The sequence below is a fragment of the Tribolium castaneum genome, chromosome 9 (genome assembly GCF_031307605.1).
Source record: "Tribolium castaneum strain GA2 chromosome 9, icTriCast1.1, whole genome shotgun sequence".
NCBI lineage: Eukaryota > Metazoa > Arthropoda > Insecta > Coleoptera > Tenebrionidae > Tribolium > Tribolium castaneum.
In genome coordinates, this window is record NC_087402.1 from 9,723,332 (window position 1) to 9,747,240 (window position 23,909).

The window sequence follows — 23,909 nt, forward strand, 5'->3', positions numbered from 1 at the left end:
AAGATATTCTTGGAAAAGTTATTTTATGTATGTTCACGATATTAATCATTTTTACTAAAATATCTCATAATTGAGTAAACACAACTTTTGATGTACGAGCACTATACTTGTATTTTTGACGTATCTTTTATGTACAGGTAATTTATTTGAAAATATATCGGGTGATTCAAAAATATGTGGCATAATTTTAACCACGAATACCCCTCTACAATTAAGAATAGATAGGATAGTATTTACTGACCCACCACAAAAAATTGGAAAATTACAATTTTTCAAAAATTGGTATGGAAAAATGGTTTTTTGAAAATATTTTTCTTACCGTTCATGCGATTATTATGAAATTTTGCATGTCAAGAGACACAAACACGCTCTTTGATATGGTGTAAATGGAAATCTTGTAAAAGCTATACATTTCCGGTGACAAGGGGGCCCTCCTAGTTTTTAGGTGATAACTCAATTTTTCGGCCTATGAACACGTATTTTTGATACCAAAAATCAAAAGCTCAATTATTTTTTAATAAAAAAGGAACTCTTGCTTCATATCGCCAAAATGTACCGTTCTCGAGTTATTTGGGATTAAACTAAACTACACCGCAGTGCAGAATAAAAAAGTATAAATTTTGAGCATACCATTACCTTGGAAACTGTCGACTAAGAATGACACAGCTGTCATTGCTGTCACATTTGATGTCAATTTCATTTAATCTAAAGTAAAATTCGATTATTTCTTGATGATAATAGTTAAAGACACGATTATGTGTTGGAAGAAATAATGCATGAGCTAGCGATAGCCACCCCGGCATCACAACTTGATCTGATGCCACACCACCAGAAAACGATTTTCCCTCCAAATCGCGTTTTTATCGATATTTCAATACTTGCATTATAAAACTATAATCCAAATGAAGAATTAAAACGATCAGAAACCAAGAACACAACCTCAACTGTAACAAATAACAAAATAAAATCTTTTCAACCATTTATAGTACCATTATTGCAATTTTTCTTTAATAGGAAGTTAATTTAATCCACAGGTTGTTGAAACCTGCAAAGAATAACGCACGGTTTAATGTTTATTTACATTTTTTAAAATTACAAGAACTTCAACAACAATAAGCATGAAAGCAACAAATGCCGCTAGCGCGCTAGCTGGCGCCTGTGCTATTTTTTGTAAGCGCGAAAAAAAAATCATAAAGTCATAACGATTAAAAAATTCTTTTAGTATTTGGAAATGATGCCCTGATCACCCCATACTGGTAAGTCAAGAAAAAAAAAATGATCCAGGTTATTATTGTTGTTTAATAAAAAAACATTGACTTCATCATTCATATTTTTTTTGATATTCGCGCTTATGAAAAATAGCACTGGCGCCAATTAGCACGCTGGCGGCATTTGTTGCTTTTGTGCTCATTGTTGTCGAAGCTCTTGTAATTTTCAAAAATGTAAATTAACATTAGGCTGTGCGTTATTCTTTTGTGGATCAAATTAACTTCCTATTAAAGAAAAATTGCAACAACGGCATTACAAATAGTTGATAAGATTTTATTTTGTGATTTGTTACAGTTGAGGTTGTGTTCTTGGTCTCTGATCGTTTTAATTCTTCATTTGGATTATAGTTTTATAATGCAAGTAGTGAAGTATTGATAAAACCAGCAATTTGGAGGGAAAATCGTTTTACGGTGTGAAAACCTTGTGGTGTAGTCTCAGATCAAGTTGTGATGCCGGGATGGCTATCGCTAGCTCATGCATTATTTCTTCCAACACATAATCATGTCTTTTACTATTATCATCAAGAAATAATCAAAATTTACTTTGGATTAAATGAAATTGACATCAAATGTGACAGCAATGACAGCTGTGTCATTCGTAGTGAACTGTTTCCAAGGTAATGGTACGCTCAAAATTTATACTTTTCTATTCTGCAGAGCAGTGTAGAGTTTAGTTTAATCCCAAATAACTAGAGAACGGTACAGTTTGACGACATGAAGCAAGAGTACCTTTTTTATTAAAAAATAATTGGGCTTTTGATTTTTGGTATCAAAAATACGTGTTTATAGGCCGAAAAATTGAGTTATCACCTAAAAACTGGAAGGGCCCCCTTGTCATCGGAAATGTATAGCTTTTACAAGATTTCCATTTACACCATATCAAAGTGCGTCTTTGTGTCTCTTGGCATGCAAAATTTCATAATAATCGCATGAACGGTAAGAAAAATATTTTCAAAAAACCATTTTTCCATACCAATTTCTGAAAAATTGTAACTTTTCAATTTTTTGTGGTGGGTCAGTAAATACTATCCTATCTATTTTCATTTTTAGAGGGGTTTTCGTGGTTAAAATTATGCCACATATTTTTGAATCACCCGATACAATGGTATCCGGTTAGAACGAACTCAGAAAATGCATCACAATCAATTCGTTCGCTAAAAGCGGTAAATTAAAAAAAATGTCTTTTAAGTAGTAATTTTGACTTAACATTTGAAATAAGACTAAATAAATAAGTATAAATAAATTGAATCCTTTGCGAAATAGTAATATATTCATATATTACATGTTACAGATGTATACTGTGTGAATTATACTATAGTTGTGTAAATAAGGTGTTACAGTAGACCTCAAATGTGAAAATTGTAAAAAATAGCTCAACTTACTTTATCCGAATATTTATAGTTTCTGAGATATAGAGAGTTTTGGTCGGCGAATGAATTTGGCAACAACAAAAATCTCTGAGTTTAGTTCTGCCATAAAAAAATATGAAAATGTGGGCAAAAATACCACCGAATGTAAACTTTGGGAAAAAGTACTCAAAAGACGCAAATCTAGTTGACATTGCACTTTTTGACGAATTTTTAGACGCTGAAGTGGAGTAAAAAGTAGTGAAAATAGTAAATAAAGTTTATATAAAGTAAGATGATTAATTTTGACTTTTTAGATCTCTACTATCATAAAAAATTTGCACAACTCTCAAATTCACACTGTAATTAGGTTTAAAAACACACGTTTCCACCAGTTAAAATGTTTTCTGTTAAAAATTCAATAAAAAGTTCGTTATAAACGGAAAATCGCATCACATTTTAAGTCGAATCTAGTTCGTTATATCCGGAAGTTCGTTATAACATCCGTTATCTTCAAAGAGACACACACCACACCCATTTAAAAGAAAAATATTGAGGTGGTCGTGTAACCTTTATTTTATTCCTTCCACCACAAAGCAGCGACATTCGAAACGGGTGAACTTGAACCAAGATTTTTTCAATAACAAAATTTGCACAAAAGTCTCCAGTGGGAAGAAATATGAGTCGGAAGCTCATGAGTCGGAGCTAATACGGTGTAGAGTATATAAATTAAATTTAATGGCCTATCAATTTCACACAAAAAAAGTTAGTCAACATCGGCTACTTTGAAGTAAAACAACTGCTTGAATGTTTACATTTTATGTTTTTGCTAAATAGCATGTCGCTACAAGCCCTTCAAGTTTTATTGCTTGTTGAAAGGAGTAAAAGTTTTTGTCGGACCGACAATAATTTCTGTTTTGTGCTGTGTGCTGGTAAACAATTTTGTTGTTGCTAGTTTCTTTTTAGTTCCACATAGAAAATATTTATCTATTTTCTTTACTGTAACTATTATATAATTAAATAAACACATACAAGCAGAGTAAAATGAAACAATACGTTGATTCGTTTTTATATCTGGGCCAGTGTGTTACTTTTTGCAAAAGTCGCCCGCTTGCATCTGTAAGAGTTCTAAATTCTAATTAACACAAATCTTTTAAAGCGATTACGCTCGGGTATAGGGCTGCCTTACAAAAGAAAATAATCCTCATACGTGCGCAAAATGATACAAATACATAACAAATAATATATTTACAAACAATTCGGTATTATAAAAGATAAACAGAGTATATCATATTCATAAGCCACGTTAAAGCTATGTACAAAATAAAACTTACAAGGTATTTTTCTCTTACAATTATGAATTTTAAGCGTTTATTTTAAGTTCGTTTCTCAGGATTTTGCCGCTGGGGTTCCTTGGGATCGACTCGACGAATTTAACACCGCCGGCGATTTTTTTGTAATGGGCCACTTTGGGGTTTATGTAAAGTAGGATGTCGTCTTCACTCAGGCTGCTCCCGGGTTGGCGCACGACGAAAGCTCGGGGCACTTCACCGGCCAAAGCGTCCGGAATACCCACAACAGCACAATCGGCCACTCCGGGCATCTCCAGGAGCAGATTTTCAAGCTCGGTGGGCGACACCTGTTTACAAAAAAATAACGATTATTTCTTACGTAAATATTTAACAACGCGTAATAAAAAGAGTATAAAGTATGACTTCGTAACGTTAAATTCCAGGTGCCACGTAATAAAATAATTAAGGTGTGTTTTAAATTCAAATTAAAAAAAATTTTTGAATTAAAAACCACAGGGTATGCAACCAGTTATACAAAAAATCCGAGTGTTCGCAGAGAAAATATTTTTAGCGAAATCTCGGTGTCGCTCACCCGGTTTTTGCACACGTGTTAGACTTTGCGCTGTTGCTGATTATAATTTTTAATGACTGTACTTTAAAATCAAATAAAATTGTCTCGCGTTTAAATTGATAAATGACCACGTCCTTAAAATAGGCGCGCGGTTGCGCAGTTCGTCGATCACGTCCTACTTTGAGTGGAATGATATTGAACCGGCGCTAACTTCGTTATTGTCATTGGTGCGCTTGTTGACGCAAGTAGATGGTGATCGGTGGTGCTAAAATTTCGCGAAAAAAACAATAACAATAATGGAAAATCCCGAAGAAATACTCCACAGTTTAGAGGAATTCTCGAAAACCAAGCCCAAGGACATACCGCGCGAACTGGAGGAGTACCTTTGTTTTGTGGCGAAAACAGGGGACCCTGTGTACCAGTGGTCGGCAATAAAGAGCCTCTTTCGCGAGAAGATGATTAACGTTATAACGGAGTTCTACGAGACGTGCCCTTCGGTCGAGATACCCCCTTGTCCCAACGTGGACATTTTCAATTACGACCTTATGAAGAATTTTATTTTAGAGAAGTTGGACACGTTTGCGGCGGCCCCCTTCACGTTACAGAGGATTTGCGAGCTGTTGACGACTCCGAGGAAGGAGTACAATCGGATAGACAAGTACATGAGGGCCCTGGAGAAGAATATCCTAGTTGTGAGCACCACTGAACCTGGGGGCAGGAGGAACACGGAGAACGGGGAGGGCATTATGAACGGGTTGGAGTCGGAACATTTGCCGGAAACTAGCAATAGCAGCAATGACATCAACGTGGAAGAAATGGACGATGCGCCAGCTTGGCCTAGATTGCTACAGAACGAAAATGTTCCATATCAAAATGAGAATAGCAACAGTAATGACATTCAAACCCAGCCAATTGTACAAGAAACGGTGGTCACCGCGTCTAAGCTACCAGATGTGGCCTGCAGCTCGTCTCAAGACACTGTCATAACGTGTCGAAGCTCAGAGGAGCCCTACGTTTCGATTGAACCTGTGCCATCAAATACTTGCACCAGATCAGACCCAGATGAGACGGATGTCTCGGTTACCATCACTGCCATACCTGCAGGGGTCCAAAAGAGACGAAACAGTGTCGAACCGGTCGTTTCGTCAGAAACCGAAGAAATCACCGAGTCTTGTGTAAGTACCAAGTTTTGATCAAAGTGTCCATGTGTTTGAAGTTGGCAACATTAATTGCTAAATGGTCACGTCACACTCAGGACAGTGTTGCCAGGCCTCGCAAAATTTCACCAAGTTTTGTGATTTCGTAATTTCAAAATTTCTTCGAAAATTACTAAATTAAAAAACTGTTATCAAACCATTAAAATCACAAAATCCCTCGATGTAGTTAGTTTAGGAGCGAAATTTCGTAAAAAAAGTCAAAAAACCGTAAATAGATTTTAAAATTGTTATTTTTAGCTTTTCAAGCACGTTTTTGAATAAAATGCAATGTGTTTTTCAAGATTTTACAAAATTTTGTTCGTTCTATTCGCCTCTTTTATTTTGAAAAATCTTGTTAAAACGCGCCAAAAAAATACAAAAATAAATGAAAATTGATGGTTTCACTTAATTTGCTCATTTTTGAACAAAATTTCGTAGTAAAATACCCTAAAAGACGCAAAATTTGTGTGGAAATGGTGTTATTTTTTTTAATTTTTTAAGTATTAACTAAGCTATATTAACAAAATTTTCTTGAGAAGACCGAAAGTTAAGAAATAAGAAAAAGAAAGTCGGAAATATCATTATTTCTTCCTTTTTTGTGCGTGTGGACATATTTTACAGTCCGAAATGTAAATATTTCGTAAAATTTTGTTGTAAAGAAGCTTAAAATTTGCCAGCTTTTTTTAAAAATGGTGATTCTATGCATTTTCTATGCATTTAAACGTATTTTTAACGCGAAATATTTTTTCCCTTTTGAAAGAATATCTAAAAAATACGCAGCTTAGATTGTCTCGCTTGGTTTAGTTTTATTTATTTTGCAAAATCTTGCTAAAACGCCTCAAGAAGAAACCGAAATTTCTTAGGAAAAAACATGTAAAAGCGCATTTTTGGAGTTATTTTTCACCATTTTCAAGTTTTTTTTTCTTGTGAGAATGAGCATGTTTTAGAGCCTGAAATGCAAATTTAATAAAATTCTGGTCAAAACAAGTCCAAAATCCACCAAATTACGCTAAAAATTGTGCTGTTTTACATTTTTTGAGGATTTAGACGTATTTTAAAAACGAAAATAATTTTGCAAAAATTATATTAAAATTAGTATCAATTGGCAAATTATGTTGTAGTGTAGTAGTAGATTAGTAGATGTTTTTTAGCTTATTTGATTAGATTTTATTCGTCTTTAAACCTGTCTCCTTTATTTTGCAACATCTAAAACGCTTCAAAGAAACTGATGGTATTTAACTGTTGCACTTGAAAAAACTCAAAATGTGTTAGAAAGTGTTGTTATTTTTTTATTCCCTTTCGAGATTACAGCAAAATTACAAAATTAGATTGAAAATAACATTATTAGTTTTTGTGCAAAATTTCTTAGAAAAAAATCTGAAAAGGTACATTTTTTTGGAAATGGTGTTATTTTTTAACTTTTTCATGTATTTTTTTTCTTTAGACAAGACCAAAAAATTAAGCTGGAAATATTCTTTCTGTATTTTTTGTGTGTATGAGCATGTTTTAGAGTCAGAAATGCAAATATTTTATAAAATTTTGTTCAGAACAAACCCAGGATTATGCTATGGTGCTATTTTACCTTTTTTGAGCATTTAGGTGTATTTTAAAAACGGAAATAATTTTTTCTTTCGAAAAATTGTACTATAATTTACATACAATTGGCTTAACAATAAACAAATTATATTATAGTGTAGTAGTAGATATTCTTTTTGCTCATTTTATTAGATTTTGCTCGTCTTTGAACCAGTTTCCTTTATTTTGCAAAGATCCAAAATACTTCAAAAAAATTGATGGTGTTTTACATGATTTACTATTTTTGAGTCAACTTGCTTGAAAAAAATATACGAAGAAACGCAAAATGTGTTTGGAAATGGTGTATGTTTTAATTTTTAAAATCTCTTTGAAATGAATAAAAAATTACAAAATTAAATAGAAAAACACATTTCTTTTTGCAGTATTTTTTATTCTTGCAAATGTGCATGTTTTACATTATGATTTTTACCAAAGTATTGCCTTTCCGCGCGTTTACGCACGTTTTTAGGCTAAAAACTGTTTCTTAACTTTGCTAAAATTGTCTCTTTTCGTTTCGCCCAATTGATTTTTACGTTTTTAAGCAAAATTTCGTCAACAATAATAGCAAACCAAAAAAAAGTCTGATAATCTGATGAATAAGTGGATCGGGGATTTTTTCAGTTCGGAGTTACGAGTGTGGCAGTTGTGCCAGCTTAATTTGGAAAACATGTTTTTTCTAGGACCAATCTGACAAAACCAGCGAACCTTCCAAAGAATCTGAGGCTAAACAAGAGGAAACGCCTTCGTCGCAGCAAATCGAGGACGCAGACTCGTCCTCAAGCGCTGAAGACGACAAGGAATCGGTTGAAAGTAAGGAGGAGAAAACTGTGGACGATGCGGTCCCTCAGAGCGAGTTATCGTCGACTGAGTGCGATAAAAACGAGGATGAAGTTGGCACATCGCAAGAGAAACTTGACGAGAATCCGGACGAAAGCGAAGAAATAACTGTCGATACCACCAAGTGTTCAAATGCCTCCCCAACACCACAGGAAGAAACTAAAGAAGACCTCGAAATTACGTCTTCTGACAAAATTGATGAGGTGCACTCGTCACAAAGCGAAGCTGAAGCGAAAATTGAAGAGACTGAGAAATGTGAAGAATCTCAAGCTGCTCCCGAAGAAGGGGTGAAAGAGGCAAGTGAAGAGGCGGCGACTGCGATGGATGTGGATGAGTTTAGCGAAAAAGTGGAAGAGGTTGTCAGGGCTGAAGCTACGTCAGACTCACCTTTATAATTTAGATAATTTTTTTCCTTAATTAACGATCAAGGCTAACAAACGCGCCTTCTTAATTGTTAAGTATTTATACAATGTGTAATTATGCAAACGAAGTTTTTTCATTTTACTAGAATCTGTAGGGTTCGTCTGATTCGTCAACAAAATTCGTTTTTTTTAAATTTGTATGTAGAGCGTAGGTAAATAAATTTGTACGTAATAAAGAACTGAATAAATGGTTTATCTATTGAAACCTTTGCATCTTTTTGTCAAGACCGACATCCTGCCTACTTTTACAGAGAAAGTGGAGCGAGGATAAAAATTGAACCGGAATTAGTCTGGTTCGTGTAGGCAGCCAACAAAACAGCGTTTTATTCTAAAAGAGTTTTCTAAAGCACGTTGAACTTTTTTTTTTTAAATCCAAAATTGTTGGAATATTTTGCTTGTTTCACTCATTTATTCGCTAATTTTGGAATAAAATTTCGTCCCAATAAATAACCAAAAAACGCCCTAAGCAATCAGTGGAAACAGATTACGTTATTACGAAAATTTCAAGCTGTTTAGCATGTTTTGAATTAAAATCTTAGTTTTTGTTACAAGACGTTGCGTAAAACAATGAATAATTGTCAAATTAAATCAGTAGTAATGTTTTCAACAAAGGAAAATCTCTAAATGATAGAAATTGATGCTATCCTAAATTCTTACCCTGTTTCACTTGATTTAGTTCATATTTCATTAAAATAAACTTACAAATCACAGAAATAATAAAAATTGAAGATTTGTTTTGCCTGTTTCAGTCGATTTCGTTGTTTTTTTTAATCCTAATAAATAACAAGAAAACCTTCAATTTTATTTTTACTTTTTTTCAAGCTTTTTAAGTGTGTTTTGAACTAAGATTTTGGGTTTTGGAAATTTTGAAAGCCGACCCTGTTCAGATCAAAAAAATAAAAGGTCCATTGGCGTAATCAACAAAAAATTGTTACTAATTAGTTGGAGCTCACTATTATAACAATCTGACAGATTTAAAGCAGTTGTATGGGCAATGCTATCAGAGTATAGCCGCGGCATTCAGAGAGTACTTAGAGTAGGTAAAAATAATATTGAATTTTTTAAAACAATTCATTTGACGTTGTTAGTCTGATCAACTCACAAAATTGTTTAAAGCCAAAGAACTTGCTGATTGTAATATTTTGTAATATAGTGAAATAAATAGGTGCTCATATTATTAAATTCTCCTTAGAAAGTGGCTTTGTTTGAATTGTGGGTATCTTTTAGAATATCGAATTCACGAATTCTTAAAGATTTCGATGAACTGTTTTGCCTGAAATTATTTGCTTAAGAAATGATCAGCGATTGATTGGATCTAAAAATGTACCTCACACCATTATTATTTAGATAGATAGGTACCTCAAAAAACGGTAAGTTACAAAGTCGTAACAAAATCAGTGAATCAGACAAACCTCGCTTTTCACCTTACAAGGATAATTACGTCACAGGTTATATTTTTGTGTGACGGTTTATTCATACTTTTATTCTTACACAATTATTGTTGTGCCGTTTAATTTTCTTCAGTTTGTTACTTGCTGTTTCGCAAAGGTACGCCTCGTAAAATAAAATATGAATTTTGCGGTTTAAAAGTTTCAAGTTCGTGGTTTAATCGCGGAAAAAAGAGTTAGTCTGGAAAGTTTTACTTTTACTACTGACGTACTGCATTGATTTTTCTCGAAAAAAAAATGCCCTTGCTACAAATTGTAGCAGATGTAGATATTTTTTTCTTATTTATTGCCAAGTGTGAAATTTTGATTTTTGTGCTGTATTTTGTATTTTATTTCAGAAACCAATAGTTCCTTTACTTCCTTCATTTTCTAATAATTATTATTTACCTAATCCTTATTATTTCGTTTTTCCCTGGTAGAATGCTTTAAAACTCCACGTAGTTCTTGCTGGAGAAATTAGTAAGCAATTTGACTAATTACTATAGCAATTCTTAAATTATATGTATTGCTGATTGCATTTTATAGGCGTAAGTTACGTTTAAACACCTTGTATTTAAGGTAACGTAATATGTATGTGTAATAATTATGATTCTTTTCCCTACGGTCTACAGTTAGTTTAAATCTAACAAGTAGAGCAGAGTCTTGTCCTTTTTGGCTACATTTTGTTGTAAATTAACTTTGAATAGACGCGAATTCGTAAGATTTGCGCTTATCCACTCATTAGTGGTAATAAAATCTGTACTTACCTTTTGAGCTAATTAAAAAAAACTTACTTGATTGCCCTTGACTTTGATGAGTTCCTTGCACCTATCGACAATATAAAAGTAGAAATCTTCGTCGTAATAGGCCACATCCCCTGTATGGAGCCACCCTTCCGCATCGACAGTCTCCGCAGTGGCTTGTTCGTTGTTCAAGTACCCCATCATAATCTAAACAAACCGCTCAGCAAATGTTGAAGCAATAACCTTCACAATAATACCTGTGGCCCCCTCACTAGCAATTCACCCGACTTGTGTGTCCCCTGCGGTTCCCCATTCGACAAACTAATAACTTTTGCTTCCGTCCCGGGATAAGGAAGTCCAATCGTTGCAATTTTCGACGGTGGCGTCAACTTAGGCATACAGAAAGTAACCGGCGAACTCTCCGTCATGCCGTAACCTTGTCTTATCAGAATATCGTCTCTTCCCACCTTCTGTCTGAATTTTTGCAAGAGACCTTCAGTCAAGGGGGCCGCTCCTGACTGGACGGCTTCAATAGAACTCAAGTGTTCCTTGGTGACGGCAGGATGCGAGGCCAGGAACAAGAGCAGGGAAGGAACGACGAAAATAAAGCTCGGTTTGTATTCGACGAGGGTTTTGAGGTAATCTTCGGGAGTAAACCGTGGAATGGTGATGATGTGAGCGCCGTTTTTGAGGCACAAGTTCAAAATTCCATTGAAGCCGTAAATGTGGAAGAAGGGGAGGACTGTTAGCATGGTGTGCCTTTTACCATCTAAAAGAAAAAATTGAGTGATGGACTAAACTATTGAAAAAAAAATTAAACCTTTAGTTTCCAAGTCCTCCATAGCCGGGTGTTCCCCTTGCACCAAATTCGCCACTAAATTATAATGCGAGAGCATTACTCCCTTCGGCAATCCCGTCGTGCCACTCGAATACGGCAAAATGGCAATCTCTCTGGGATTAATCCCGGGAAGTTCGGCTTCATGCCCCGCCATTAACATGCTCTGAAGCCCGTTAACGTTCTTCGAGGGATCGTCCTCTCCTCCGATACAAATCGTAGTTCGATACTCTTGCAATTGTGGGGCTATTGTTAACGCCACCTCTAGCAATTGAGGCACTGTAACAATCATCTTGACTCCGGCATTCTCAAACTGGCGTTTGATTTCATCAGGAGTGTATAAAGGGTTGACAAAAGTGACCACAAGTCCGGCCTCGATGGCCCCATGACACACTACGGCGTATTCGGGAATGTTTGGTAGAAGCAAACCGACGACTTCTCGCGGTTTCATGCCGCAGTGGCCCAAAAGGGCCTGGGCACATCTGTTGATCAGCATCCGGAGCATTCCGTAGGTGTAGCTTCGCCCGGAAACGCCACAAGTCTGGAATTTTTCAAAGGTGGGTGATAAATCATTCTGTTATTGTGTTGAATGTTTTTATTTATTGAAACACGCATCTGAGGCTTGTTATACATAACACAATTACGAGAATTGCAACCATCAATCATTTTAAAAATTTATTTGCTATCGTAATAAATAAACGGTCGCACAGTTTGAATAAATTTTCTGCGACGTTTACCACATGTCGATTTAATGTTTTATCTTGCTACTTGTTGCGAACAATTTATTTTATTGGCGTTAACTCGTTTGCGCTCATTATTATTTACTTAAAGTCACATATAGACTGATCCAGAAGTAACGCACAAAATTCATATTGTTTTATTTATTTTCATTTTTCAAAAAAATCCTCAAACAGGTCGATTTTATTTTTTTAAATGCTGCATTTTCACACCACAATGACATTTCTGACGTTATTCGTGTTTGAGAATTGACGTCATTTTTAATTTTTTTAAATGATAACTGACATTTTTCGTTTTAGAAAATACACATTGTAAGTATAAAAATTAAAAAAAGCAAATAAAAATAAAAAATTAAAAAAAATAAATACAAAAGTTATAATAGTTATTTATTGTAGTGTTTTAGAAAACATTTTATTTACGCAAGAATTTTTAAACAATTTTTGAGTTGATAAAATGCGACTAAGACGAATGCAATACAAAGTTTTATCTACAATCACAACATTAACAAAATGGAATTAATCGAAGTTAAATTTAAAATATTCGTATTCGTAAAATGAAACTTGACAGGTTTTGTCTGATAGTCATAATTACTAGTTTCTATGGTACTAGTGGAATAAAATTATTTTTTATCACTAGTGGATAATAGGTCTCTTTATAAGGCTTCATAAATGTGGACTAAATCCAATTATAATGTAATTGTGGATAAAAGTTATTGAAAGTATTACAGAAAATGCTTTATTTTTCGTTCTTTTTTTATTTTATATCGGGTAAATTTTTATTTTTTGTGTTTAGGTGTTATATTAAATGTTTTTATGCTTATTTTACAAAAAAATATAATAAAGTATTGCCACTTATAAAATAAGTCAAAAACAAAAAGATAAAGCTCATTATACTCAATTGTCAATATATTTTTGATCTTTTTTTTATTTTAAGAGATATAAAGATGTGCACTCAAAAACAAATGACCACTCTGAAGTTAAAATGTTGGATTTAAAAAAAATTATTGAGTTTTTTTTAAATGACATTAAAACAAAGATATGAATTTTGTGCGTTGTTCGCAAAGTTGAGGCGTTCCTTTTAACAGGTGCATTGTTCTAAAGAGTTTTAGCCTAAAACACCTTAGTAAAATGTTGATGATACAATTTAAAGATTTCTAAAGCTTTAGAAAACCTAAAAATTATCTCCGTTAATAAAAAAAATTGGATTATAACCACAGATTAGAACCAAGAGAGCAATAAATTATCCAATTCAATAAAAAAAATCGTTTTTTTTTCTTTCAAATTCCATAGGTTCAAACGCTGTGTTTACCTTTAGCTATCAATTTTTTTTCTATAGTTTATGTTATGTGTACTTCGCGTTTCGGTCATGGTTTTATAAGCACATATCTAAAGGTCATCGATAATTTCAAACAAATCTGTTAATAAATACACATTATGTAAATATTGTATAACTGGATCACTGCAAGAATATAGTGACATGGTTGCCTCTTCTTACATCACTACGGTTCTAAGTGTGATTTTGCCAAAGTAGCGTTAAACGAAAAAGAAGAAATATTTTCTTAATTAGTAATCAATTTGCCACGACTATAATAAACCTTTGTCAAGAATTCACTTGCTCTTGACCTTGATAGACTTGTGTGAGATGATCTTTTTTAAAAATAAACGTTTCCACTATTTTTTTTCTTATTATTAGAGCTTCGCAACTCGTATCATCAATCATCACTAAATTAAATCAGACGAATTAATTAGGAATGAAGCGTTTTTTTACCTCCCTCATTTTTCCATTCTTACAAGGAAGTGTCACTGTTTAAAGTTCAGTGATAAAAAACGTGCCATTCAAGTTAGTGACATCAATTTGATTATTTTGTTATGACGGTGAAGAGTACACAACGATAAAGGTACCAAATCTTAATCCTTTTACTTCAAGAGTTTATGCAAGTTGTTGCGGTTTTTTCAGGTATCAAATATAGTATCGCACTCATGTTCTAGTTAATCATTTGTGTTCCAATAAATCGTGATAACGATTCCGTAATCTTTACTCACTGGGATTAGTCACAATGATTGTAAAACAATAAATTTTTGTGTGTGGGTCGACAGTTCCAAAAGTTCAAAACACTTACCATGGCGGGTTCCTCGATCCATTTGTCGTTATTTTTGTAAATGTACTCGACGAGGTTTTCGTTTGGTATTTTTTTGCTTGGTCCCAGAGGCGACTGGACGATTCCAGCACTCATAAATCGCCTCTGCTCACGCAGTTTCAGTTTTTGGGCCCCGAAGTTGGTCGGAAAAACGGACAGGAATCCACAATTTTGGAAGGTTTGCGCGAAGGATGCACCACTTTTTAAAATTAAACGCGACATATTTATTCCCCGGTAAAAATAGGTGTGCTACCTGCAAATAAACAAAACTTTCGTTAAATTTAGATTCATCTCGCGAAAAATTCGAAATTTAGAATTATCGGATTGGTTCAAGGTTCGTGCCAGAAATGCAGTTGAAGCGACAATAAAACAAACCTTGGAAAATAGTGAAAAATCTTGAAGGTGGGTTAATTAACACTCGCACTGGTTTTGAGCACACCGCAACCGTGTTGTCTTTATTGCACCTATGATTGTTTTTGAATGGATCCGCGAGTACATTTAATTAAAATAAAATAGATAACTTGTACGGAGTCCAATGATTCAAAGTCCAACTTCTCACCATTCGGATATTTCTGATCAAACAAGCGGCTGAACGCCGAGAAAAATAGCAGCGGGAACTTTCTGACGCTTTCACTTATTGTAATAAGCCCTAGATTGACCGCAAAGAATGAATAAGGACTTTACATTGCATTGAATCGTTTTGTTTGTGCCATTTCCATTATCATTAATTGTTTGGTGCAAAGTTTGATTGATGGTAAATCAGACCAAAAGATGCCAAACACACGTGTTTCTTATTTATCCAACACTGACGTATATCACTTTTTACACAAAGTAGCGTAAACATTGTACAAATTCGAATGTATTTTTAGCTAAATTGGATTAAACTAAGTGTAGCTTTTAATTTTGCCCAAATGAATCAACAATAAATTAACTTGGGTATGTTTATTAATGCTTTTATTAATTTGACCTTATTCAAACTAAAACTGCAAACGAAACCGTGTCAAAACATCGTTATTACAACACTGTTTTTCAAACGAATTAATTTGTGTTCATTTCGGACGTAATTTTATTTTTACAATTTGTCAGAATGCCAGTAGAAATGCCAGAACTCAGCCAACACTTGCGCGAAATGATGACGAAAACGGTAAAATTTTTACGTGTCTTTTTGATGTGCATACAGAACACAATGATGCGGTTCACTGCCAATATTGTGGGTGGATGCTTCTGACAGTCACAAATGACTCTCGATGTTTGTTCTATTAACTGAAGGTATTTTTTTATTTTCTGTAGATATGTGTGTTGATTACTAGTCTGTAGAAACTATGTATAAGTTTTAATCGTTGTTGGATGTTATGTTTAAAGGTTTTTGTTAAAAAATTCTACTTCAATGTAAAAAAAACTTACACAAAATAAATACATAAAATTATGAAAGAGCGAACATCATCTTAGATGAATCGCTCTGTACATAACGAAAAAATCATAAATAAACTAAGTAAAAGACGTGGTGCTCAATTAAAGCAATAGCTAAAAAATACATAATAATGAAAATTTTACGGAAAAAATGGGTGTATTGTTGGTTGCAGCAAAACCAACAAATTATTATCTTTTTATTGTTATTTTGCTGCAACGCACAATCCTCATTAATATTGATTATATTTTTTAACTCGTTTAATCTCAGAGTGTAATTACTGCATTTAATTTCCACAATTTCACAACGCGAAAACATTTCTTTTATCAACGCAGTACCTAAATGTAATATACAAGAGAATGAATAAAAAATATCCCGCAATAAGCATGTTACCTCAAAAACTGATGATTATTAGAGTAAATATACGTAATTGGAAGTAAAAGTATTAATTAAACAATGATCTTGCAAGGATTTTGTTGAAACCAGCAAGTGGCACACACGCACGATAAGAACTGTGGAATTATCAAAACTGCAACCATTGCAATATTTCTGAAATATTCATTAATCACATGCGAAGCTATTGTGCTATTAAAAGCACATCAAAAAGGTGGCATCAAACAATAATGTAAAAAACAAATAGTATAAATATATCACGCACGTCGTGTGATAAGGCTGATATCCAGAAAGCCAACAGTCGGGAAAAAATTTTATTAATACATTTTAGATTATTGTTTGTAGCATCATACAGTGCAATCTTGCTTTTTTCGGATTTCTTTTATTAGATTAATAGGTATTTAATTGTTGTACTGTGTTGTCAGGTCTTTATCAATGTTTTAGTATTCTGAAGTGCAAGCCAGTTAATTTCAAGTTAAAAATTAATTAGAGCGCTGATCGATTTATCGAAAACTTTCAGTTTCAGCGCTTCAGTATAGTCGGAACTTTACGCGAGTTTGTGTAAGTTTTTTTCTTTGGAATTTTTGGAAAATAATCAAGGCACGTCGTACTTTATCTACCTATTTCTTGAATTAACTTTCTGTTTAAATAATCTTTTCTAAATCCCTGTTACTCGAGCGAATAAGGTCATAAACCTCATCAAGGATAATGATAACATTTCATAGTCCGTCCCTCTCCCGCTTTATCACATTTTCTCAAACGTCATTCCTGTCATGTTTTAGTGTCCTAACCTAGAAAATGTGTCGAATAAAACCTTGTTGCGTAAATTAACACCACAATGACGCTTTAAATTAACATAAAAGTGAACTGTATTTTATCTTTATTTAACCAAAACCAAGTAAATTCATAGTAAAAATGAATATTATTTGTTTACTAGTGAGCCGACATAACCTCAAAAACTCACTGAAATGTTTAAGACACGTTAACAACCGCTTTTTCCTCCAAAACAAACTTTCCGTTCGAAATCACAAGACGATGGCCCAGAAAGTGAGTCAGAACAAGACATACATCGCTGTGAATATCCCCGAAAATTCGAATAAAGCAGTTCGAAAATCATTTTGGTCGGTTTTTAAAAGGGACGCTAGCACAAAGAAAAGCAAAGAAGCGCCCAAAGAAGTAGCCCCAGCGACCCCGCGGATTAACAAAGCTGATTTGGCCCGCCTGCTGTCCTTAGCCAAGCCAGAAAAATGGAAACTTTTCGGTAGCTAAACCAGTAAGTAAACTATTTTTTACTCTGATTTTCAGGGGCGATTTGTTTCTTGCTAGTGTCAAGCACCGTCACAATGAGCATCCCTTTTAGTTTAGGCAAAGTACTTGACATCATTTATAGTAGTAGTGAAAATAGTGATGAGGCTCGAGCGAAATTAAATAAAGTTTGCGGTGTTTTATTGTGCGTGTTTGTCTTAGGGGCGATTTGCAATTTTGGACGTGTGTACCTAATGTCAGTATCAGGTAAGTTCATTTTTACTCCAACTATCTTCCGTAAGTTTAAGTAGGTTATAGAATGACTCAAGCTTTAAGAAAACGTGTTTTTTCTACCATAATGAAGCAGGAACAAGGCTGGTTTGATAAGAGATCAACTGGGGAGTTGGTAAACAGACTCTCTGCCGATACTCAAATTGTGGGAAATGCTCTCTCTAGCAATATTTCAGACGGGCTAAGGTCAATTGTCATGGTCTGTGCTGGTACAGGCATGATGGTACTTTGCCCAACTTGTAATTTTTTTTGTTAATTGCGAAATTTTAGTTTTATATGTCGGCAGAACTGGCACTTGTTGGCTTGGCTATTGTGCCCCCGGTTGCGATTATTGCCGTTATTTATGGGAGATTCCTTAGAGGGATTTCTAGGAAGGTTCAGGATTCTTTAGCAGGAGCTACTAGTGTTGCAGAGGAACGTATTGCTAATATCAGGACTGTTAAAACTTTCTCGCAGGAACCGAGAGAAGTTGATTCGTACGCAAATGCCATTAAAGAGGTTCTAGGCTTGAGTTACAGAGAGGCTAAAGCTAGGGCCATTTTTTATGGACTGGTAAGTTTTTTTTTAGTCAGTTCTTTCTTATTTGAGTGTGACAAAGCCGAATTTGTGAATTAATCGGTGTACATAATGTTTATGTAAAACTGACCGTGGAGTTTACTTTATTTCAACTAGACAACTAAAAAGGTCTCTACACGGAGCCACTTCTGGTTTTCGCCATTTTTTTAAATTTTTGATCTGAGTCAAAGAAAATCGATTTAAATTGTTGAAATTTTTACTTTTTTTTAACTTTTCAAACGCTGATTGCGGCAATTGTAGGTAAAGCAAGAAAATGGACATTTCAAAGTAATAATTTCCAAGAAATTTACTTTTTAAACAATTACAGCACAACTATACAGGTGGGACTGCTAAAAGTATATATTTTTTACTCTGTATCTCAAAAACTAATAATCACACATACATTAATTCGACGGTAGCTATTAAATATCTAATTCTTTCTCTATTTATGTGAATTTTATTTTTTTATTATTATTATTTATAATATAATCGCAGATTAATTAGTTATTGACGAATGTGAAATCGGTGCAAAAAATTAAAAATGCTAATGTTTCACACAACTTTACCAGGCCTGCGCCTAATGCACGCACCTAAATACACAAAAGTTACAAAAGAATAGATATAAAAAATTTACATTTACAATAATTATTTAATTTTTGGGAACTCATAACATTCAGTAACAATTATTATGTGTTCTTTCAAGAGTCGGAATGGATTTGATTCTAATCTATTGTTTTTTATTACTAACCACTCAAAAACGTTGTAATTTTTGAAGGGGTGGACAAATTTTTCATAATTTGTAATGGAGTTCGTATCGGAATATGTATTCTTGGTGGCATTTTAGAGGCGCAGGCCTCGTAAAATTATGTGAACCATTCTGTATTTAGTCAGTTGTTGTTAATTTTTTTTTTAATTTCTGAAGCTTAAATTAAATTTTTTTTGAATTAGGAGGATGGTAAGATCATGAATATTTTTATCGCTCTAGATTCAAATTTTATCTAACACTACGAGTAAAACAGCTTCGGCTTGTACACATATTTTTTTGAACAAGGAAGATCTTAGTATTTTCGTTACTTAATCAGCAACGAATGATCTAATTACTCCATCCAACATGTCTTCGTTCTAATTTAGAAAGTTTGTCTAATATTTTTTATTAGCATAATCTTTTAAACTGTTCCATGCTAAAGAGAGATTAACCACAGTATCTTTTAAATTTAAATTTTTAAGAACTTTTGAAATAAAATTTTGTAACAAGCAAAACATTGATTACTTTTTGAGTGTTAGTTGATTTAGTGCAAATACTCTTAGCAGACTTACCTTGTATGGAAGAGTTACGCAATAATTTGGACACTTTGGTAATCACCGCATCATTATCTATGCACTATCTATTAGTGTATCTAAAACCTATTTTGTTGTGGGGTGATCCGATTTTTTATCTTTTCTTATTCTGTGAATTACCTACGGCAAAACTGATCTTTATTCTATTTTTTTTTTCGAGAAATCTTCTAAAAACATGTTGACAAACCTCAAGTTCAAATAAATTGAAGTTATTATTATTTTGATAATTTCACAAGATTTAGCTGTTTTTTTCCAATTCGTCAAAAATTAGTTAAATTGGCTCAATGTATGGTTGAAAATTATGTTTTTTTTCAAATCTTTAATCTTTAATTTAATCTTTAAGTTTTTTTTTTAGTAAAACTTTGTTAAAATAGATTGAAAAATCGCCACATTAAGTGGAAATTTACATTTTTTGGATTTTGTATTATAAATATAGGTACGTTTTACAGCAAAATTTTGTTAAAATTGAACCGAAAATTGACTAAAATTAGTCTAAAGGTAGCGTTATTTTTGAGGTTTTCGTCACTTTGTTTATGATATTTTTGACGAAAGTGCATTTTTCAACTAGACACTTATTTACTTTACAAGTTGCTGTGAAAACACGCCTAGAAATTACAAAAATAAATAGAAGTCAGTGACTTTTCTCGATTTTACAAAATCTAGCGAAGTTTTTGAGCGAATTTTTCACAAAATATGGCGAAAATACTGAAAATGTTTTTAAAGATGGTATTATTTTTATCGTTTTAAATTTTTGTAATTTTTTGAATTAAATTATGTTTTTTTTGAAATTTTGTTTAAAGAAAACATAAAATTTTCAAATTAAGTAGTTTTTTGGATTTTTTAAGCGTTTAATAGGTTTTACAGCAAAAAAATTTTAAAATCGTACTAAATATCCACCAAATTAGTTTTAGGATGGCGTTATTTTTAGGTTTTTCGAATTTTTAAGCATAATAACTAATAACAAAGTTTTTTTCAAAAATCTCCCATAAGCAAAATTGATCGTTTTGCTTATTGTTATTGATTAAAATTGTATTTGAGCAAAATTTTGTTTAATTTGTTGAAGAGGTGTTAAAACAGACCATAAAGTTACTGAATATAAAAATTACATAATACTTTTGGTATTGTCTGAGTATTTAGACTTACAGTGAAATTTTGATAACATTTCACTTAAGATTCACAAAATTTATCTAAAAATAGCGATATTTTTGTGTTTTTCACTTTTTTAAGTGTGTTTTTGAATTATAAACCAAACCAGTTTGAAAGGTCGTTTTTGAGTTAGAAATAACTTTTGTGACTTGTGTGCACTTCCTGAAAATCACAAAAGTTGCTGTAATTTGGTTATTGTGCCAGATTTGGCTTGTTTTTGGGTGAAATTTAGTAAAAAAAGTGTTTTGAGCGTTTTAATATCAAACTTCGTGTATGGAAATTTTGAAAAGTCGAAAAATTCTAAAACTAGTATTATGCTGCCTAATTTTGATAATGGAAAGGCGGAAGTACTTTTTGTTCTCTAAAATTTTGGTGCTTGATTGTAGACCGGCTTTAGCGGCCACGTAATCATAATATCAGTGCTTTATTATGGTGGTGTGATGGTGTCTTCAAACACCATAACAGTGGGAAATCTGTCTTCTTTTCTCTTGTATGCGGCTTATATCGGCGTATCGTTGGGCACATTTTCAAATTTTTACTCCGAATTGAACAAATCAATTGGTGCTGCTGCCCGAATTTGGGAAATTATCGACCGAGAACCCATAATTCCGATGAAAGGTATTTACTTAGCTTTGTTCTATTGAAGTTTACATTAAGTTTTGAAAGGTGGTTTAGTGCCAATTGCACCCCCTGAAGGCCACATACAATTTAACGACATCCAGTTTAGTTACCCAGCGCGTGACGATGTCCGCATTTTCGAAAATTTCAAACTCGAAATATCCCCCGGAAAAATGGTCGCAGTAGTCGGTCCGAGTGGCTCTGGCAAAAGCACCCTCGCTGCTCTTTTATTGCGACTATACGATCCTGCAAAAGGACAAGTTCTACTAGACGGACAGGACATTAAAGAAATTGATCCGAGTTGGTTGCGCCGACATGTCGGTACCGTTAGCCAGGAACCAGTTTTATTTTCGTGTTCAATTCGTGATAATATTTTATACGGTGCTGATGATCCTTCTAAAGTGACAGAAGATGAATTAGTTCAAGTGGCCAAAGAGGCCAATGTTTACGAATTCGTCCAACAGTTGCCCGACGGTTTTGATACTTTGGTAGGGGAACGTGGGGTGATGTTGAGTGGTGGCCAGAAACAACGCATTGCCATAGCGAGGGCTTTGATTAAAGATCCGAAGATATTGTTGTTAGATGAAGCCACGAGTGCGTTAGATGCGCAATCGGAGCACTTGGTGCAAGAAGCTTTGGAGAGGATTATGAAAGGAAGGACTGTTTTAACGATTGCTCATCGGCTGTCGACGATTCAAAATGCCGATACCATTGCTGTGCTACGCGATGGACATATCGTGGAACAGGGGAAATACCAGGATTTACTTAATATCAAGAAGGGCGCGTTTAGGGAATTAATGAAACATCAAACGTTTCAAGGGAATATAGAGAAGACGTGATGTACTTAATTTATTTTATTTTTACACTTTTGAGGACTTGTTACACGTTTATTTGTTATGCAAATAAAATAGTTTTACTGTTTTTGATTTTCTTTACTTTCAAGCCTTGCATTGTTCTGTACTATATCTAAAAAGTATAGCTTAACTGCTTAACATCTTTTCATCTTTTTTTCGAACTCTTCTTAAAGTTAACGGAGAGATAAATTTAAACCTCAGTTAAAACATAGCAACGGCAATAAGATACGCATTACCTTAGCAACTAATTGAGAGATCTAGTAAGAATACATAAGAAATTTTGCTCAAAAGTGTTGTTAAACACTGTAAACAGTGTTTTAGCACATTTTTCAGCCGGAAATTTATTATTTCGGAAAGCGTTAAACACCAAAAAATTACCAAAATATGCTGAAAATTTGATTAATTTTAGAAAAACTGGTTGAAAAATCACGAAGTTTGAAACTTATTATCAGGCCAAAGCAATATTAACCTATTTGTTTCACTTGATTTGACTGGTTTTTTTGGCAACATTTCTTTAAAAATAAGCCGAAAAACGTCAAAGATTAGTCACAAAATGTGTTTTCATATTTTTCAAGCAAGTATGTTACTCATCTTGTGAGAAACAGTGAAAAATCACTAAATTTATTGAATAATCTTTTTTTTTCGATTATTTTGATAGATTCGGTTTACAGTCAGTAAAATAATATATTATCTATCTAATTTTTTCAGTTTTTAAAGACATTTCGTAAATAATGCCTCAGTTTTTTTAGAAAAGTTTTGCTGAAAGTAGGTGAAAATTAGATTATATCAACCAGAGATTTATTTATTGTACAAAAACTTTGTAGAACAATAAATTTCTGTTTTTCTTTATTATTTAAACACGTTTTAGTGTTAAAATCTGCTTTTTTTCGAAATTTTGTTAAAAGACACTGAAAATTTATGAATTTAAATAAAGGTCCCTATGTTATTTTTGCTTTTTTAGAGCATGTTTTTCATTCAGAAACGGAATTATTTCATCAAATTTCGTTAAAAACATACCGAAAACTCATTCAAAATCTTTATGTAAATGCTCTATAGGTATTCACTGATTTATTTTATAAAAACTTATCAAAACATCTAAAAATCACATAATAAATAGAAGTTGATGTTAAGTTTCTCTTGATTTAGCGTTTCGTCCAATGAGGTTAAATGGACCTATAACGTCCTTGATTTCGTCAAAATATGCCGAAAAAATAGAATACGTGTTTTCTGTTTTAAACTTTTAAGTTATTTTGCTGAACCAAAGCTAAAATCATTAAATTATGTCAAAATTACATGTTTTTTTGACTTTTGGGGGCCTATAGCATTTTTTTCAGCTAGAATTGGAAATATTCTACCAAACCGAAAAATCATCTTAATTTGGACCTAAATAAATTAGAATTTCTGCAGTGGTTAACAGTTTTTTCCCTCGAAAAAATTAGCCAAAACTGATGGAAAAATGACCAAATTTGATTGAAACTAAATTAATTGTATCTTATTTCAGCCAGTTTATTTGAAACTCACTTATTTTGTAATACCTTATCAAAGTACTCCCCAAAATTACATAAATAAAATTGAACTTTGTTACTTTGTCTGTTTCATTTGACTTAGTTCTTTTTTGATAAGAATAAGCTGAAAATGAGGCAATTTGGGCGAAAAAGGAGTTACTCCTGCTTT

At 33.2% G+C, this 23,909-nt stretch overlaps 3 protein-coding genes across 10 annotated transcripts; 2 read left to right on the forward strand and 1 right to left on the reverse strand.

The window, feature by feature from the left end:
• Positions 1-3,843: 3,843 nt before the first annotated feature.
• LOC107397720 (uncharacterized) lies at positions 3,844-16,322 on the reverse strand. 2 transcript variants are annotated; one of them, XM_015978867.2, is made up of 6 exons: positions 16,189-16,322; positions 14,370-14,640; positions 11,498-12,053; positions 10,935-11,446; positions 10,729-10,884; positions 3,844-4,253 (listed from the first exon to the last, which is right to left on the reverse strand). In XM_015978867.2, exons 2-6 carry the CDS (start codon positions 14,607-14,609, stop codon positions 3,978-3,980), a joined length of 1,740 nt encoding a protein of 579 aa, XP_015834353.2. In that variant the 5' UTR covers positions 14,610-14,640; positions 16,189-16,322; the 3' UTR covers positions 3,844-3,977. The 2 variants fall into 2 exon arrangements, with proteins under 2 accessions (XP_015834353.2, XP_015834352.2); XM_015978866.2 differs by lacking the exon at positions 16,189-16,322 and adding an exon at positions 14,763-15,146.
• Positions 4,631-8,712, forward strand: PPP4R2r (Protein phosphatase 4 regulatory subunit 2-related protein). Its single transcript, XM_001807941.4, has 2 exons — positions 4,631-5,652; positions 7,929-8,712. The coding sequence occupies exons 1-2, from the start codon at positions 4,774-4,776 to the stop codon at positions 8,478-8,480; spliced, it is 1,431 nt and encodes a 476-aa protein (XP_001807993.2). The 5' UTR covers positions 4,631-4,773; the 3' UTR covers positions 8,481-8,712.
• On the forward strand, positions 14,129-22,302 carry LOC655121 (uncharacterized protein). 7 transcript variants are annotated; one of them, XM_015978863.2, is made up of 8 exons: positions 15,483-15,656; positions 16,709-16,749; positions 17,126-17,449; positions 17,494-17,700; positions 17,745-17,947; positions 17,995-18,276; positions 21,150-21,381; positions 21,430-22,302. In XM_015978863.2, the coding sequence occupies exons 3-8, from the start codon at positions 17,224-17,226 to the stop codon at positions 22,218-22,220; spliced, it is 1,941 nt and encodes a 646-aa protein (XP_015834349.1). In that variant the 5' UTR covers positions 15,483-15,656; positions 16,709-16,749; positions 17,126-17,223; the 3' UTR covers positions 22,221-22,302. The 7 variants fall into 7 exon arrangements, with proteins under 7 accessions (XP_064214903.1, XP_008192744.1, XP_015834349.1 ...); XM_064358831.1 differs by lacking the exon at positions 15,483-15,656 and adding an exon at positions 16,472-16,585 and having other exon boundaries at positions 16,633-16,749; XM_064358832.1 differs by lacking the exon at positions 15,483-15,656 and adding an exon at positions 16,569-16,585 and having other exon boundaries at positions 16,643-16,749.
• Positions 22,303-23,909: the final 1,607 nt, after the last annotated feature.

Excerpts from the sequence above, each read along its gene's own strand:
- PPP4R2r (XM_001807941.4), top strand. The coding sequence starts at position 4,774 with ATGGAAAATCCCGAAGAAATACTCCACAGTTTAGAGGAATTCTCGAAA. Across the intron at positions 5,653-7,928 it reads AAGAAATCACCGAGTCTTGT|GACCAATCTGACAAAACCAG; the intron begins GTAAGTACCAAG and ends TGTTTTTTCTAG.
- LOC107397720 (XM_015978867.2), bottom strand. The coding sequence starts at position 14,609 with ATGTCGCGTTTAATTTTAAAAAGTGGTGCATCCTTCGCGCAAACCTTC. Across the intron at positions 11,447-11,497 it reads GGAGGACTTGGAAACTAAAG|ATGGTAAAAGGCACACCATG; the intron begins GTTTAATTTTTT and ends TTTTTCTTTTAG. Across the intron at positions 10,885-10,934 it reads TGCTAGTGAGGGGGCCACAG|ATTATGATGGGGTACTTGAA; the intron begins GTATTATTGTGA and ends CGGTTTGTTTAG.
- LOC655121 (XM_008194522.3), top strand. The coding sequence starts at position 15,635 with ATGTTTGTTCTATTAACTGAAG. Across the intron at positions 15,657-17,125 it reads GTTTGTTCTATTAACTGAAG|TGAGCCGACATAACCTCAAA; the intron begins GTATTTTTTTAT and ends TTTGTTTACTAG. Across the intron at positions 17,701-17,744 it reads GTACCTAATGTCAGTATCAG|GTTATAGAATGACTCAAGCT; the intron begins GTAAGTTCATTT and ends AAGTTTAAGTAG.